Source organism: Carlito syrichta, unplaced genomic scaffold (assembly GCF_000164805.1).
Source record: "Carlito syrichta isolate Samal-C Ts95f unplaced genomic scaffold, Tarsius_syrichta-2.0.1 Scaffold307183, whole genome shotgun sequence".
Taxonomy (NCBI): Eukaryota; Metazoa; Chordata; class Mammalia; order Primates; family Tarsiidae; genus Carlito; species Carlito syrichta.
In genome coordinates this window covers 106351-124486 of record NW_007251279.1, presented here as the reverse complement: position 1 = coordinate 124486, position 18136 = coordinate 106351, and the positions used below count along the sequence as shown (strand labels likewise).

The window sequence follows — 18136 nt, the reverse complement described above, 5'->3', positions numbered from 1 at the left end:
GAGGGTCTCAAACCCACGGGCTCAGGCAATCTACTCACCTCAGTCTCCCAAAGGCGCGGGATTACAGGCTGAGCCACCGAGCCCGGCACAGCTAACTTTTTAATGCTACATCAAAGAGTAAATTCTCTCTCAGGCCAGGCGCAGTGGCTCAAGCCTGTAATCCCAGCACTTTGGGAGGCCAAGGCGAGAGGACTGTCTGAGCTCAGGGGTTTGACACCAGCCTGGGCAACTTGGCGAGACCACGTCTCTATGATAAACCAAAAAATAAGCCGGGAGTGGCAGTGCACGCCTGTAGTCCCAGCAACTTGGAAGGTCGAGGTGCAAGGATCGCCCAAGCCCAGCAGGTCAAGGCTGCAGCGCCCATGAGCGTGCCACTACACGACAGCCTGGGCAACAGAGTGAGACTACTACTCAAAAAAAAAAAAAATCTCTCTCCCCAACCCCCAGTTTTTTGCCAGAATAAGTTAACATTGAAAAATCATCATCATCCATCATTCCCACCCAGACACTGCTCAAACCACTCCTATGACTCACCCCAGATCGCTGTCTTACCTTAGTGTTCCTCCTTAGACTGCGGAGAATATTCCTCCTCCTCGGGTCTTCGTCTGTCTCGTATGGAATGACGGCATTGTCCCCTTTATAACCCTGAGATGCCTGATCCTCCTCTTTCTTCCGAATGGGCCCCAGCTCATCATCGCTCCCTACGCTGAAGCTGGTTCGGTAACTCGCAAACCTCCCCAGACGGGTGCATCTCGTCCTGTACAGCACGGGCTTGCTCACGATGGAAACCTTGCGACCTCGTTCTAGAGAGCTGGTGTCCATTTCACTGTCAGACCCATTGCCACTGCCATTGGACTGGGCTTTGTTGATATTCCGAATGGTGATGATTTTGCCTTGGGTGCTGTCATGGGGCACAGAGTAGATGTTTTCCTCTTCGTTCCTCGGCTTGACCACTGCATCCATGGGTTCAGCATAGTCAGAAGGATCAAACCCATCCTGAGGCAGCCAGGGGCTAGAAGACACAGACTTCCTCTGCCCATCCCTATGGCCTTGGTCTAAATAAGACAGATCCCCCTTTGTAATTTCAAAATGGACAGGAGGCTTTGGTTTGACTGGCGGAGGTACTTTGTTGTTCAGTTTACTCTCAAAATTGCTCATGATGTAAGATAGCCCGTCATTTCCCTCCAGTTCCATGGAGAGTTTAGAATGGTCTTTGGACAGAGAGGGCAGTGATGTGTCTTCTCGAAACAGGCTATAAGAAGAGGGTTCAATATCTTCTTCTGAATCCTGCAGGTTTGAATTGCAAAGCGGTGATCCTGCCCGAGGGGAGTTAAACACCTCTTCTGTGGTGCTACAGGCCTCCGCGACATTATCGTACATATGAGTAGCCTCGATTATGTTCTTTTTCTCCACCACATCTTTAAAAAATGGGTGAAAGATCTCAAGTTTATGCTGGGGTTGGCTACAAGGGATGCTTGTAAACCTTCCATCGATTTCTTGAGCAATCTCCTCCCCCTCAGTCAGCTGTTCACGACTTAAGTCATTGTCCAGGACATCGATAGCGCCATCAGTGAGTGCCACAAGCTGAATAGGAATAATATCCTGCACTTCACAAAGAAAGGCACGTAACATAGCCAAGGAGGCCTTACGTTTGGCTGAATAAAAAACAATGTACCCATGAACCAATCGGCTCTTTCTGATGCTAAATGAGGAATGGTATGAAAGAATAGACAGTTCAATCCGCTTCTTGTGTAGTCCGATTGGTAGTTCAAGTAAAACAGAGTTGTTGCTTCCACAATGAGAAGACTTACAGGTTTGGGACTGAAGGACAGGAAAGAGAATGTCATCTGCACTAAAAGGATCTCCACACATCAGACACATAACAATTCGCAGATCAACATCAGCTAAATCTTTGATGCTTGCGGTAGAACTGACCAGGTTTAAGTTACGCTTAGAGTCCAGGAGTCCCTTCAAAACTTGACTGATTTGCTTTTCGTTAATATTGCGTCCGTAGCCAATGCCAGCAGAAGCAGGGTCGAGAAAGACACACTGAAGCTTGCTAGCAATTTGCTGGCCTTGTTGGATTAAGCTATGCAGAGTCTCTCCACTGGTGTCTCCTCTCTTGTTAACCAAAATTAATGTCAGGGGGAGATGAACTAAGTGATTGTCCCTCCGGCCAAGCGTGGACTCTCTACTCTTCTCTATACTTTCCACGACATAGGAGAGCGATTCCTTGGAATTGTAAAGGCAGAGACAGCCATGGGGCTGAAATGTGGGTGTTTGGAAAGAGTTCACAGGCAGTCGGACATTCCCCTCTATTGGCCTCAGGGAAAGCTCATACATTTTACCATCTATCACATACTTATCATCATTTGTACAAAGAGCTCGAATCTCATTGGCCAACTCGCGGGCAAGGCCATCTTTGCCCAATATAACCAAATTGATTCTATCAATGTTGGGGTCAGAAAGTGAATTCTTCTGATTCCGGTCAGACGGTCGAATAAACCGAGAACTAATCAAGTGCTCAATCTTAGCATCCACACAAGCTGGGCAGCTGGGGCATGTCTCCTTTGTTGGGTGGTATACAAAATGAATGTGCTTCAGAATAAGGGCATCACGCTCTGCTTGGAGCTTTTGTAATGCTTTAAATCGCTGTTCCTCTCCCAGAACATCCTGAATGACACCCATCTTCTCCTTGCTGGGCTTAGCATCCAGCTCCAGCTCATAAAACAATTCTGAATATTCCAAAAGCAACTCCTGGAACTCTTCCTTTGCTTTATCTATAATTTGCTTTTGGTGTTTGCCATAGATATCCATGTATACAGATTCTTCCAGCCACTGGTAGAAATCTTCATTCATAATAAAACTACGAGCCTCTTCCCAAGGTTTTCCAGGAGTTATGAAAGGAGAGGTCTCCAGGTTTTCTTTAAATGCCCTTCTCATCTCGGCCCTTTTCCTCTCATTCCTCAGCTTCTCTAAGTGGGCCTCGTACAGCTGCTCTGCGGGGACGGTATCCATTAAGTCAAAGGGGATCCGTTCATTTTCCATGTTGTCGATGTGGCTGGTGGCATCCCATGGTGTCTCTTCAAGCACAACAAACCACTTCAAGAATTCTGGTTGGGTTTCTAAGAGCTTTTTGGCTTTTATGCAGCTTAGGTGGTCTATTTCATCTAAATTAGGTATGAGAGCTTCAAAAGCCAATGGCAGGGCTGCCAGGTACAGCTTTCTCCTGCGCTCAATATGCTCATGCTTGAGGCGGTGGATGTGCTGTAGAAACAGCTTCTTGGCTTTCTGAGTCCCTTCCAGGTAGACATAGTCCTGGTACTCTGGAGAGGCCTGCATCTTTCGGCTGACACTCAGCCAATTCTCGTTATGGTTTTTCACAATGCGACTCACCAGCCACTCATACTTGTCTTTTGCTGTGGCTATCTGCTGACTCTGCTGCTTGAGAGCTTCAAAATAGGGAATGATTTTTGTCTTTCCCCGACTTTTATCAATGAGCTGCACTAAGGTGCTGAAAGCCAAGTCCACGTTCACATTGGATCTCGCTGAAGTCTCTACAACCTGGAGGTTCTTTTTGCTTAAGGCAAAAGTATGTGCATCTCTAATGTACCGCTCAACACCCTCATCACACTTTGTCAGGACCACCACTATGGGCTTTTTTGTTTTTGCAAGCTGATTGTAGAGATTAGAGACAAACTTGAGCTGGTCATCAAAGTTCCTATTCATGCCCCTGCTAACATCGATACCAAGAAGAAAACCATCAATCAGCAGCTTTCCATCTGGCATTTGTTTCTGCTCAAAGTCCTGCTCCAGCCCAAGCTGGTCAGTGCAAAAGTACATGAGTTTTTCAGCTGATGCGAGCTTGGTTGCAGCAGCTCTCTTGATATAGGGCTGCAGGGCAGTGCTTCGATGAGGTTGAAAAGTTTGATCATCAATAAATTCAGTCTGCTCCACAATGTGCATCTTACATTCCACACAATCTTCCAGGGAGCGGCTGACTTCTCCCCAGTAGAGAAAGTGGTCGTTATTGACCACCCGCCCTCCAAAGTCACTGGTGCTGAGGACAGAGGTGTGGTCCAAGTGAAACTCATCTGCACTTGGGCGCACGAAGCGGTTGCAGAGACAAGACTTTCCAACGCCACACTGGCCCTTCTCCTTCTCTGTCCCAGACAATCCCACCACACTGATGTTGTAGGTGGGAATGCGGACATCTTGCTTTCTTGCCATCATCATCGTCGACACATCCTGCCACAATCAGCCACTTCCAAGATCAGATTAGTGTTTTCCAGTGAACCAAATGGTTTTTGACATTTTCAGTGGGGGCTGGCTGGACATGCAGCAAAAAAAATCAAGTCCCATAGTGTTACACACCACCAAGAGGTCAGTTTTCACCACTTCTCATCGCCAAATAGCCAACATTTCTTCCTAGATGGGGAAAAAAAAGAAAACCTATCAGTATCGTAATTTTGGAATCCAATTTAAATCACTGAACTATAGCAAACATCAAATTTTTAATTCAACAAATATTTAGCAAACAATGTGCCAGGCCTTATGCTGGAGGAAGATATCTATGTACTCTTTGAAAGGTACAATCTAATCCAATAAAGGAAGGTATAAGTAAGCAGTGAGCTAAGTGCTAAAACAAGGGTGTGAGGGCTCCTTGGAAACATGGCTGATTCCAAGGCGAGGACAAAGTAGGTATAAGATGAGCCTGGAACAGCTTTCCGTGCAAGAAAAAAAAGGAAGGGGCATCTCAAAGAACACAGGAGCTGGCATGAAGGGGTTCCCACTGGCCAAAGTTGGGACAATTTCAGTACCAAAATAATTAAATATGGTAATGAATTATAACTCATTGCAAAAAGTAGGAACTTGAATCCATGCAACTAGATCAGGAAAGAATCATCACTGGATGTTAAATCTGGGCAGGAAATGTTGACGAGGAACAGAATATTTGCAGGAAATTCAGATATCTACTGACAAACTACTCATTAGTTACAAGGAAGGAGGGGGAATACGTGCATACACTCTCTCACACATACACAAAACCCCAATAATTATACAGTAGAGAAATCAGACAACATCTTGCCTGAGCAATCAAAATTGACATCACCAATGAGGGAAACAAAAACATCATCGGACTCCACACGTGATAGATATCCTCAGGAAGATACAACACCACTATGAGTATTATGGCCTAGATGGCATAACCTGAATGTAATCACGAGGAAACATAAGACAAACACAAATGTGTAAGTCTATTTAAAAAAAAAAAAAGTGGGGACACAGGGCTCTGCATTTTTCAAAAAATACCAATCTCATAATAGACTGAATAGCCCTTGGCTGAACGAGTTGGCTCATGTCTATAACCCCAGCACTTTGGAAGGCTGAAGTGGGAAGATTGCTTGAGCCCAGGAGTTCAAGACCAGCCTGGGTAACATACTGAGACCTTGTCTCTAACAAAATATCAAAAATAACTAGCATGCCTGTAGTTCCAACTACTCAGGAGGCTGAGGCAGAAAGATCTCCCGAGCCCAGGAGGTTGAGGCTATGGTGAGCCATGATTATGCCACTGCACTCCAGCCTGGGCTGTAACAGAGTGAGACCCTGTCTCAAAAAAAATAAAGAAAAAAAGAACTGCCTTGTAAACGCTCCAGCTTAAGGAAGGCTGGAAGCTTCAATACTAAATACTATTATTTGACCCTAGACTGAATCCTGTACCAGAATTGGGAATGGCTATACAGGACATTATGTGGTCACTTAACTACACTGAACTATGAATGCAATATTAGATAAAAGTATTTTATCACAAAGTCAATACACAAAAATCAGCTGTATTTATATATACTAACAATGAATAATCTGAAATGGAAATAACAAAAACAACTCCATTCATAATAACATTGAAAAGAATAAAATACTTAGAAATTAACTGAGGAAGTAAAAGACTTGCATAATGAAAGCTACGAAATAGCCAGGAGCAGTGGCTCACACCTGTAATCCCAGCACTTTGGAAAGCGGAGGCAAGAAGATTGTCTGAGCCCAGGGGTTTGAGACCAGCCTGAGCAATTTGGCAAGACCTCATCTCTACAATAAATAAGTAACAATTAGCCAGGTGTGGTGGTGCATGTCAGTAGTCCTAGCTACTTGGAAAGCTGGGGTGGAAGGATCACCTGAGCCTAGTGGACCAAGGCTACTGTGGCTGTGAGCGTGCTACTGCACTCCAGCTTGGGCAACAGAGTGAGACTTCTCAAAAAAGAAAAGAAAAGAAAACTACAAAACAGTGCTAAAAGAAATCAAAGATATAAATAAATGGAAACACATCCTATGTTTACAGGTTATAAAACATTATTAAGATGCCAACTCTACCCAAAGCTATCTAGAGAGTCAATGAAATCCTTATCAAAATCCAAATGACATTTTTTTGTACAAATAGAAAAACCCATCTTAAAATGCCTTCAGAATCTCAAGGGAAAAAGAACAAAGCTTGAAAACTCATACTGATTTCAAAACTACAAACCTACAGTAATCAAGACAGTGTGGTACAGACTGAGAGATAAACAAATAAACCCCCATTCAATGGTGAAAGTACAGTCTTTTCTTTTCAACAAATGGTGCTGGGCAAACTGGACAGCCACATGTACAAGAATAAAGTTGGACTCTTATCTAATACCATACACAAAAATTAATTCAAAATGGATCAAAGACTTACATGTATGACCTAAAACTATAAAAATTCCACATGAAAACATATGACAAAAGCTGGCCAGGTGCAGTGGCTCATGCCTATAACCCCAGCACTTTGGGAGGACAAGGCAGGATGACTTGAATTCAGGAGCTCCAGATCAGCCAGGGCAACACAGCAAGACCTCATTTCTACACACCTACACATACACACACACACACTCTCTCCCTCTCAAAATAATTAGCCAGGCGTGGTGGCACATGCCTGAAGTCCCATCTGCTTGGGAGACTGAGGCAAAAGGATTGCCTGAGCCCAGGAGGTCAAGGCTGTGGTGAGCCGCGGACATGTCAATGTCTTCCAGCCTGGACAAAAGAGTGAGACCCTGACTCAAAAAAAAAAAAAAGAAAACATAGCACAAAAGCTTCATGATTTTGGATTTGGCAATTTTAAAAAATAGATCTCCAAAGGTATAGGCAACAAAATAAAAAATAAGATAAACTGGATTTCTGTGTAAAAATTTAAAAATTTTGTGCATCAAAGATGTATCAACAGAGCAAAAAGACAACACAGCTGGACATGGTGGTGACCATCTGGAAGGATTGCTTGAGCCCAAGAGTTTGAGGCCAGCCTGGGCAACACAGTGAGATCCCCATCTCTTAAAAAAAAAAAAAAAGCCGGGCTCGGTGGCTCAGCCTGTAATCCCGCGCCTTTGGGAGGCTGAGGTGAGTGGATTGCCTGAGCCCGCGGGTTCGAGACCCGCCTGGGCAGCGAGACCTCATCTCTACAATCAATCAGAAAATCAGCCGGGCGTGGTAGCTCAGGCCTGTAGTTCCAGCAACTTGGAAGGCTGAGGCGGAAGAATCGCTGGAGCCCAGCAGGTCGAGGCTGCGGTGGCCGGGAGCGGCCACTGCCCTCCAGTCTGGGCGACAGAGTGAGACTCCAACTCAAAAAAAAAAAAAAAAAAAGAAGAAGGCAAACCACAGAATGGGAGAAAACACTTACAAATCATGTATCTGATTGGAGATTAATATACAGAATGTTTAGAGATCTCCTAAAACTCAACAACAACAAAAAATCAAATAAATATTTTTAAATGGGCAAAGGATCTGACAGGTATTTCTTCAAAAAGATATAAAAATGTCAAATAAGGACATGAACATACTCAACATCACTAATCATTAGGGAAGTGTAAATCAAAACGACCATGCAGTATCACCTCCCACCCATTAGGATAGCTACTATCAAAAACACAGAAAATAAATGATGGCGAGGATGTGGCAAAACTGGAGCCCTTGTGCACTATCGGTGAGAATGTAAAATGGTGCACCAGCTGTAGAAGACACTATGGCAGCTCCTCAAAAACCGAAATACAGAATTACCACTTAACCCTGCTCCTAGGTATACATCTAAAAGAACTGAAAACAGGATCTCAAAGAGATACCTGTACATCCACGTTCACAGCAGAATTATTTGCAATAGGTAAAACATGGAGCAACCTAAGGGGCCCACCTACAGATAAATGAGTAAGTGAAGTGTGTATACACATACAATGGAATATTACTCCGCCTTTAAAAGTAAGGCAATTCTGTTCCAGAATTTCGATGAATCTTGAAGACACTAATATTATACTAAATGAAATAAGCAGTCATGAAAAAACAAATACTACATGATTCCACTTGCAGTACTTAAGAGTAGTCAGAGTCATAGAGACGGAAAATAGAGTAAGGTTGTCAGGGGCTGGGGGGAAGGAGGGAATAAGAAGTTACTGTTCAATGAGTATAGAATTTCAGTTTTACAAGATGGAAAGAGGTATAGAGAAAGATGGTGGTAATAGCTGTACAACATTATGAATGTATTTAACACCACCAAACTGTATAGTTAAAAATGATTAAGAAGGTAGGTTTTATGTATGTGTATTTGAACACAATAAAAAGACTGGGGTAAAAAGAAATCCAGGAAGGATAAACCAGAAAAGTATTTTATCAACGTAAATTAAGAGAGGTGATAATTATTGTGAGAGAATATCTCCACTTCTAGAAAATACACACACATATTTTGGAAGAAAGTGCCATATGTATGTAACTGGTCCCCCTCAAAAAATTATATATAGGGCAACCCTCTTTTGGGCCCTCTCCCACTTGGGAGCTTTTCCATCTTCTTAATAAATCCTGCTTTCTCACAAAAAAAGAAAAAGAATAAATTATATATATATATTACATATACACATACTCATACAGAGAGAGAGAGAGAGAGAGAGAGAGAGAGAGAGAGGACACAAATGAGATGGAAAATGTTAGTAATGGGTGAATCTGGGTAAAGTGCATGGGTTATTCCTTCATGCTGCTTATATTTTTGCAACTTTCTATAAGTTTGTAATTATTTCCAAAAAATTTTTTTAACAGGGTGAGTATGGGATGGCTTCCCTGACAAGAATATAAGCTCTATAAGAAGAAGGCCTACCCCTGTCTAGTTCACATGTGTCCTCAGCCTATGACACAGTGCTTAACACAAATATTTACTGAAGGAATCAATAACTGGATGGCTAGTAAGCATATTAAAGGTCTCCAAGCCCAGCCTTTTAGACTTAGGTAACCTTTCTGGAGGAAGCTCCACCTCAGGTGAGATCTGAAGTATAAAGTACATTTCAGTAAGAGGGATGAAATGTGCAAAAGACTCTTCCCTCCCTGGAAAAGACATGGCCAGTTGGGGGAACTAGCAGGAACAAAGTGTGTGCAAGGAAAGAATGGATCAGATGCATTAGCCAGTAGTCTGGAACTGAATTAAACCACTTTAAAAGAGTTTGGGCTCTTTCCTGAAGGTGATGGGGAACCACTGAATGTGGTCCCAAAATAGCCCCCTCAAAGGACCTGAAGTTCTAACAGTTGAAGTAATAAAATGTTATTATGATGCCTTACAAAGTCTTTAGCAATGTTCCAGCTGAAATAAGTAAAATAACTAGTTTTTTGGCTGCCTCAACATAAATGGTCTTCTGGCGACTACTGTTTAGACAGCAGTGTGTAAACTAAAATTTGTGCAACTGCTGAACCTGTAGCCAAATGAATAGTCTTCTGAGACAATCAAAAACAGGAGAATTTGAAATAAACAAACAGAAATTTTCTTTTGAATCTCATTTATATCTGGTAGAAACCACCTAGTCTCTTTTTTTCTTTTCTTTTTTCTTTTTTTGAGTTGGAGTCTCACTCTGTCGCCCCGACTAGAGGGCAGTGGCCGCTCCTGGCCACCGCAGCCTCGACCTGCTGGGCTCCAGCGATCCTTGCGTCTCAGCCTTCCAAGTAGCTGGAACTACAGGCGCGTGCTACCACACCTGGCTGATTTTTTATTTATTTATTTTTTATTGTAGAGATGAGGTCTCACCAAGTTGCCCGGACAGGCCTTGAACCCACGGGCTCAGGTAATCCACTCACCTCAGCCTCCCAAGGCGTGGGATTACAGGCTGAGCCACCGAGCTCGGCTGAAACCTAGTCTTTCCACAGCTTCCATGTACAAAATGCCACCGGAAGTCAGACCACCACACGTTACTCTGACTGACAAAAGGGCGATGAATGGGAGAGCAAAATCCTTCCCGATGATGACAATCTGAAAAGGTCACAGATTCCCAAACATCCAGAGCGTCCTTCAATATCCAAGAAAGTCAAACCCTCTATGGAAACAAAATGTGACTAGATACAGCATGGGACAACTGACCATTTTAAAAAGAAAAATGTCAATGACTGGAAGTAACAGTCTCCTGATAATGGCATGCTCCTAAGGAAGCCAAGTTCCAGACTTCTGCAGGAACAAGCAGGGCAACTGTGGGAAAGAGGAAAAAGTTTCCCCATTCTTCACTTTCCTGAGTGATTGCTTACGTAAACAAAAGTATAAGAAGCTTATGAATGTCTAAAGCATGTTTGCACACATCCTCTGAAATACCTGAACAGGGAAGATCTGCACAAAATCAATTACTCTGCAGTACACATATACAATTTTGTTTCAATTCATGAGGACACTTAACAGCGCCTCAGCTAGGACTACTGATGAAGGTTTAAGGAAGCCAGGGGTACTCACTTACCAGAGTGCTTCCCTATCATTTCCTTACCCCAGAGTCTGGTAAGTGTCAAGGTCACCCAAATTGACCAATGTCGAAATGCAACTTGGTGATACTGGTCCCACTTCAAGAGACTGCTGCGTGCCACGAGCAAAACATCCCTTGTCTGTGACTCAATCATTCTCTGCAAAGTGGGTCTAATAATCTATCCTTTCAGCTGGGTGGGGTGGCTCACGCCTATAATCCTAGCACTTTGGGAGGCTGAGGTGAGAGGACTGCCTGAACCTGTGGGTTCGAGACCAGCCTGGGCAACTTGGCAAGACCCCATCTCTACAATAAATCAAAAAATTAGTCAGGCATGGTGGCTTGTACCTGTAGTTCCAGCTACTTGGAAGGCTGACGCGGAAGGATCGCCTGAGCCCAGCAGGTCGAGGCTGCGGTGGCCGGGAGTGTGCCACTGCCCTCTAGTCGGGGTGACAGAGTGAGACTCCAACTCAAAAAAAAAAAAAAACTATCCTTTCACAGAAATCTCAGGGAAACGAAACAAAAGCCTGCTCTTAAGTCTCAGAAAAATAAAGATATTGGCTCAAGTTTGAAATAAACTGAAATGCATTACTCATTCAACCCCTTGGTTAGACTTTCTTTAAATGGCATCGATAATTTCAGTTTCTTAAGGTTGCCAAAGAAAAGAAAGCAACACTCAACTCTGAAGAATGTAGCAACTGATTTTTAAACCTAGAATACTGCTGACAACTAAAAAGTTATCAAAAAAAGAGAATTAGCTGGCATGGAAGTAGTTAATTTTTAGACACCTGGTAACTTTCCACTTGTTAGAAACCTAATAAGTTCCTTGATGTAAGTATACTCTTCTAAGCTTTGATGTCTGGATAATGCAGTTTTACTAGTTCCTCAATTGGACTGAATTACATGGTAAACAAAGACTGTTATAAATCTAAAAATGTCCCAAACACTTGGTTAAAGGAAATAACTTTAAGTGCTTGGTCACAAACCCGTTCCACTTTTCTAAGAGGTGGGTAAAAAAATTAGCTGAGTCACTAAATTTAATGATCTGAAGTCCACAAAGAAAGAGAAAGTAGGAGTCGGGGCATATCCAAGACTCTGCAGTGTCTTTAGAGTTTAAATCTAATGGGAACTGGCTTTGTTAATAGGCAACTAAGATTCTCACACAGCAAAATCTGAATGTCTATTCTAATAATTTTCCACTACTGATCCTTTTAAAACTGAAGAGTTATAACAGAAGGGGAAAAAATTTCCTTGACAATGGTAACTACCTGTATCTCTGGGCTTTACAGAGCTACCTAGATCAGAAAAATAAAACCACAGAACCTAACACTTTCCTATTTTATGCCATGAGTCAACTACACCAGAGAGGAAAATACTTCAAGAGTATTTTCAATTCTCTATCACAAATACATGCTGTAATAAAACATACTGCAAACATCTGCGTGCTTTTTTTCGAACTTGTCACCAAGCATCCAGAGTTGTTTCGATTTAACACCAACACTCCACCAGAGTGCCTCAATCAGAAGGTAGAAGGGAGCGGGCGGGTGGGGAGGAGGGTCGTCTTTTTAACACCTCTACAAAACACCCAGGGCAAGAAGCGGTAACATTCCCAAGACAGCACACATTTCACAGGACACAGAAATGCCACTGTGATTCCAGTTTTACCATGACTGCTGAAGTTCACACTGTCAATAGCTCTATCACAATATACCTGGAAGGGTGTGTATCCTCCTAACAGCAACCTTGCCCCCGCCTCCCCACAGTAGGAAATGTTTTGGGGCTCCTCGATCTAGAATGTCCCATAAGACACAAGTCTACCACCATTACCCATAACCAGAATTACTGTCTCCACCTACGAAAACATTTCACAACTTCCAAAAACACATTTGGTTTCAAACACTCATATACATAGACCACCACAAGTAATAATACTATAAGGAAACAACTATATAGAGGGCTACTTGTCAAAGGAAGAAAAATACTTGTTACCAGCATTTCTCTTAGTCTCAATAGGGGAAAAAAATGGAAACGCACACTGTAACTAACAGAAAGCAAAGAGCATTTTCTAAACCTCCTTAAAACCTCATATTTCTAGGCCAGGTGCAGTGGCTCAAGCCTATAATCCCAGCACTTTGGGAGGCTGAGGCGAGAGAATTGTCTGAGCCTGCGGGTTCGAGACCAGCCTAGGGAACGTGGTGAGAACTTGTCTCTACAATAAACCAAAAACTAGCCAGGCGTGGTAGGACGCTCCTATAGTCCCGGCTGCTTGGAAGACTGAGGCAGAAAGATCGCCAGAATCCAGCAGGTCAAGGTCGCGGTGTCCAGGAGTGGACCACTCAGTCTGGGCGACAGAGTGAGACTCCAACTCAAAAAAACAATAAAAAAACAAAAAAAGCCGGGCTCGATGGCTCAGCCTGTAATCCCGCGCCTTGGGAGGCTGAGGTGAATGGACTGTCTGAGCCCGCGGGTTCGAGACCCACCTGGGCAACTTGGCAAGACCTCATCTCTACAATAAATCAAAAAATTAGCAGGGTGTGGTAGCGTGCACCTGTAGTTCCAGCTACTTGTAAGGCTGAGGCGGAAGGACTGCCAGAGCCCAGCAGGTCGAGGCTGCGGTGGCCGGGAGCGGCCACTGCACTTCCAGTCTGGGTGACAGAGACTCCAACTCAAAATTAAAAAAAACCCTCATATTTCTTAACACTTTAAATCTCTGAGTTTTCAAAGCTATGAATTGCCACCAGCAGCTGGTCAAAAATGTTTGTATTGAGTAGATACAAGACTCAGCTGAAACCGATCTATGTAGGAAGCACTTTTTCTGTACGACAGACCCTAAAGGAGCGTTTTCCAGAGGAATTTACTTATCAAATAGGCCACAAGGATGGGCTCCAATAAGAAGAGACCTCTATTTTCTGGCCTACTGAACCACTGAATTTGAGCAAACCTTTTTTTTTTCGAGTCAGAGTCTCACTCTGCTGCCCAGGCTGGAGTGCAGTGGCATGCTCATGGCCATCACAGCCTCAACCTACTGGGTTCAGGTGATCCTTCGCCTCAGCCTTCCAAGTAGCTGGAACTACAGACACATGCCACACCCGACTAATTTTTTGATTTATTGTAGAGACGAGGTCTCACCAAGTTGCCCAGGCTGGTCTCAAACCCCTGGGCTCAGGCTATCCTCTCACCTCCTCCTTCCAAGGTGCTGGGATTACAGGTGTGAGCCACCACGCCCGGCTATGCAAACATTTTTTTTTAAAAACCTAATGTTTCTATTTTAATAATAATAAATGTTAAAGTAAATTTTCTTAGAGTGTTTATTTTTCCTTCTGAATTAAGGTAAGTTGGAGAAGAAAAGCTGGAAGTAGAGTCCAAAATCCTTTTTCATCCAATTCACTCATCTGTAAAAACCAGATCATTTACAGAATCCTAGTTAGTGATATGCAAATATGATGTGTCAGGGCATTTAGGTATAAATAGGAATTATTGTATTTTTGAACCTGAATGAGATAGAGTGTGTCCTCATTTTCTGCGCATGATTTCTGTCAGAATCTGAAGTAATACCCTTATTCTACTCATCTGTTTACCACGTGAGAATTATCTTATGAAGTGACTCCACCAACCCCAACAAGTGCTAAATAGACTCTAAAATTCAATGAAAGAGAAAGGTCCCCACTTGATGGAACCAGTTATATTCCAGCTAAATGCCCTCTTTCCTTTATATTTCGGAGTGTTAATCATTTTTTGTGTTACTCTAATCTAGAACTGAGAACTGAACTGTCCAACAACAAAATCAAATACATAACTTACAGAACAAAGACAATGTGACAGAACAAAGAATGAGGTACTTACTGTCTTTGCTGATGAGGATCTTATAATTTACTTGAGATACAATATATATACTTAAAAATGGCATCGACCATCTCCTGGGACCCAAAGAAAGGAAGATCATTCAGATTTGGAGTGCTTGGGTAAAATCTGAAATAGTACTTAAAAGACTTTTTAAAAGCCAAAGTTTGGAGAGGTGGCCCAGGTATTCTAAAGAAGCAACAAGGCATGAATAATGGTGACAGAAATAGGAAAGCACCAGAAATATTTGGGGACAAATTGGAAAAGAGTTGTTTTTTGTTTTTTTTAGTTGGAGTCTCACTCTGTTGCCCAGACTGGAGTGCAGTGGCCTCTCCCGGCCACTGTAGCCTCGACCTGCTGGGCTCCAGGGATCCTTCCGCTTCAGCCTTCCGAGTAGCTGGAATTACAGGCACGCGCTACCACGCCCAGCTGATTTTTGATTTATTGTAGAGATGAGGTCTCGCCAAGTTGCCCAGGCGGGTCTCGAACCCATGGGCTCAGGCAATCCATTCACCTCAGCCTCCCAAAGCGTGGGATTACAGGCTGAGCCACCAAGCCTGGCTGGGAAAGAGTTTTTATGCATGGGAGATAGAAGAAGACAAAAAAAGGCAGCTGGGGCTCAGCCTTCAGAAGGTAATTTTTTTTTTGAGTTGGGGTCTCACTCTGTTGCCCAGGCTGAAGTGCAGTGGCATGATCACGGCTCATCACAGCCTCCATTTCTTGAGCTCAGGCAATCCTTTCACCTCAGTCAAGTAGCAGGGACTACAGGTGAATACTATCAGGACCAGCTAATGTTTTAATTTTTTTTTCTTTTGAGATAAGGTCTCCCTATATTGCTCAGGCTGATCACAAACTTCTAGGCTCAAGTAATCCTCCCACCTAGGTCTCCCAAAGTGTTGGGATATTACAGGCATGAGCCACCATGCCTGGCCCAGACTGTATTTTTACCTGAGTATCTAACATGAAAATAAACTCTTACCCCAGGGTTATTATTTATTGTTGGTAACACTGCTGCCTCAACTACTCACTCAACCAATTATCAAAATCTAAGGAGTTACTCACCTTACATAAAAGAAAACTGCATTTGAGTATGGCAATTATATTTCTACCTTTCAGTACAATGCAAATTAAAATAATGGTATCGGCCTGGACACGGTGGTGAGTACCCGTAGTCCCAGTTCCCTGAGACAGGAAGATCACTTGAGCCCAGGAGCTCCAGGCTGCAGTGTGCCATGATCACGCCTGTGAGTAGCTACCATCCTGGGTAATATAACAAGATCCTGCCTCTAAAAAAATGTAAAAGTAAGATGATAAAATAACAAGGGGGGGGGGTTGGTACACAAAACCATGGCTTTACAAAGAGAAAAGAGTAAATGACATTTGCCCAAATAGTACTGGTGGTTGTTTCCACTACCACTATACATACCTAACTCCCATCTGGTGTGAGAAAGTTTCCTCATAGCCACAGAATCTCACTATATCCCTAGGACCCTGGGTACAGGAAATCTCTGAAATGGGTTATCTGGATCCTCAGAAAGGTTGATTTAAGTGTTACCCATCTGGTCTTGAAAGATGTAATCTCAGCCAGGCGTGGTGACTCATGCCTGTAATTCTAGCACTTTGGGAGGTGGAGGCGAGAGGATTGCTTGAGCCCAGGAGTTCGTGATCAGTTTGAGCAACAGAGTGAGACCTCATCTCTACAATAAACAAAAAAATTAGCTGGGGCATGGTGGCATGTACCTAAAGTGCCAACTACTTGGAAGACTGAGGTGGAAAAATCGCCTGAGTTCCGCAGGTTGTGTCTGTGGTGGCCGTGAGTGTGCCACTGCACTCTAGCCTGGGTGACAGAGTGACGCTGACTCAAAAAAAAAAAAAGATGTAATCTATGGGTTGTTCTTGGACATTGGTTATGTTGGCTGTGTGCATTCAGCTCTCACTATATACCCTTTGCAAACTCAAAGTATGTACAACACTCCCGAAAGCCCAATAACAATCCAAAGGGATCAACAGATTTTCAACGACTGGTAACTCAATGTCTTTTTTGAAAGTACTCTGACCTGAAGTTGATTTTTTTTTTTTTTTGAGTTGGAGTCTCACTCTGTCGCTCAGACTGGAGTACACTGGCACGCTCCTGGCCGCCGCAGCCTCAGCCTTCCAAGCAGCTGGAACTGCAGGCACGCGCTACCATGAAGTTAATTTTTTAAAGAGCAGCTAGGAAATATTTTCTGACACTCCATTTATAAATTGTGCAAATGTCCCCTCATCCCTCCTGATTTGTTTTCCTCTACCCAAGCCCTGGTAAAGGTGTACTTCTGAATTCCGGGGCTTAAAGGCAGGGCTCAGTCCTCTCGAACGCTTCCAGCTGGCCCACAGCAACACAGCGAACAGCCCCCCTCCGCTCTGACACGGTTCTCATGCTTCCAGGTGTGAAGAACTCTACAAGCTGGTCCCAAAGAAACAAGATTTCTAAGCCAAGTTATTCACAGAACGAAATCAAACTCCCCTGATGAATGAAGGAGACTGCTTTTAGCCAACGTACTTCCTTCAACTTGATCCTCAGCCACTTTCTACCAGGTAGCTATAGAACTCGAATCGAGCTAGTTGATCCGAGTATAAGGCAAATATAAGCAAAGACAAACCAAAAGCTAGCTCTTTCTCTCACTGACTTAGCATAATTCCCACAGGTTACCTCTAGTAAGAAAAACAACAACAAAAACCAAGATTTCTGATAAGGTATAAAAATGTTCTATGCCAAAGGAAATGTAAAACCACAGCAAATTCAAAACTGGAGGCACTCCAATACGCCTAGTGTCACAGCACATTACTATTACCGCAGTGAGCTGAGATTCTTACCAAACCAAGATACAAAAAAACAGTTGGTCTTACCTTGAAATGCTCTGGTACTTTATACTAATTTTGAAATGGTAAATAAAAACTGTAAAAAATTATTCCAGCAGCTGCTTCTGAGCACTTATGGTCTACTCAGGTTTGACTCCTCACAGGAAAAAAGCTCTTTCTGAAAGAACTTTCTCCATAAAAATGACTCTGAATACGCAAGAAAAGTGGAGGTACCATCCAGCCAAATGTACCTTGCCAACAGAGGACAGTGCTGAAGAAACAGGCGTTTCTGTCAATTGGGAAAAATGGGTCAGCTTATTTTCTAGTCCACCAGTAAGTCTTACTGTTCCCCTGATGGCATTTTAAGATGGCGTGAGATTTCGGTCCATTATTTCTAATTATTCCTCACTACTCATTTGCATTATTCTAGAAATTGTCAGTCCTAAAACAGACTACCGCAAGTAATAAAAGTTATACCACATGTATAACCTTTTAAAAAGAACAGTTGGAGCCAGGCTCGGTGGCTCAGCCTGTAATCCCGCGCCTTTGGGAGGCTGAGGTGAGTGGATTGCCTGAGCCCGAGGGTTCGAGACCCGCCTGGGCAGCGAGACCTCATCTCTACAATAAATCAAAAAATCAGCCAGGCGTGGTAGCGCATGCCTGTAATTCCGGCTACTCGGAAGGCTGAGGAGGAAGGATCACCG

At 43.3% G+C, this 18136-nt stretch overlaps 1 protein-coding gene across 1 annotated transcript in view; it reads right to left on the bottom strand.

The window, feature by feature from the left end:
• The window catches only part of ARHGAP35 (Rho GTPase activating protein 35), a 43432-nt gene that overhangs the window by 14261 nt on the left and 11035 nt on the right, over positions 1–18136 (bottom strand). Inside the window, exon 2 of the mRNA XM_008064045.2 lies at positions 553–4428. Coding sequence (XP_008062236.1) covers positions 553–4236 — 3684 coding nt within the window. The 5' untranslated portion in view covers positions 4237–4428. The remainder of the gene's footprint in view (positions 1–552; positions 4429–18136) is intronic.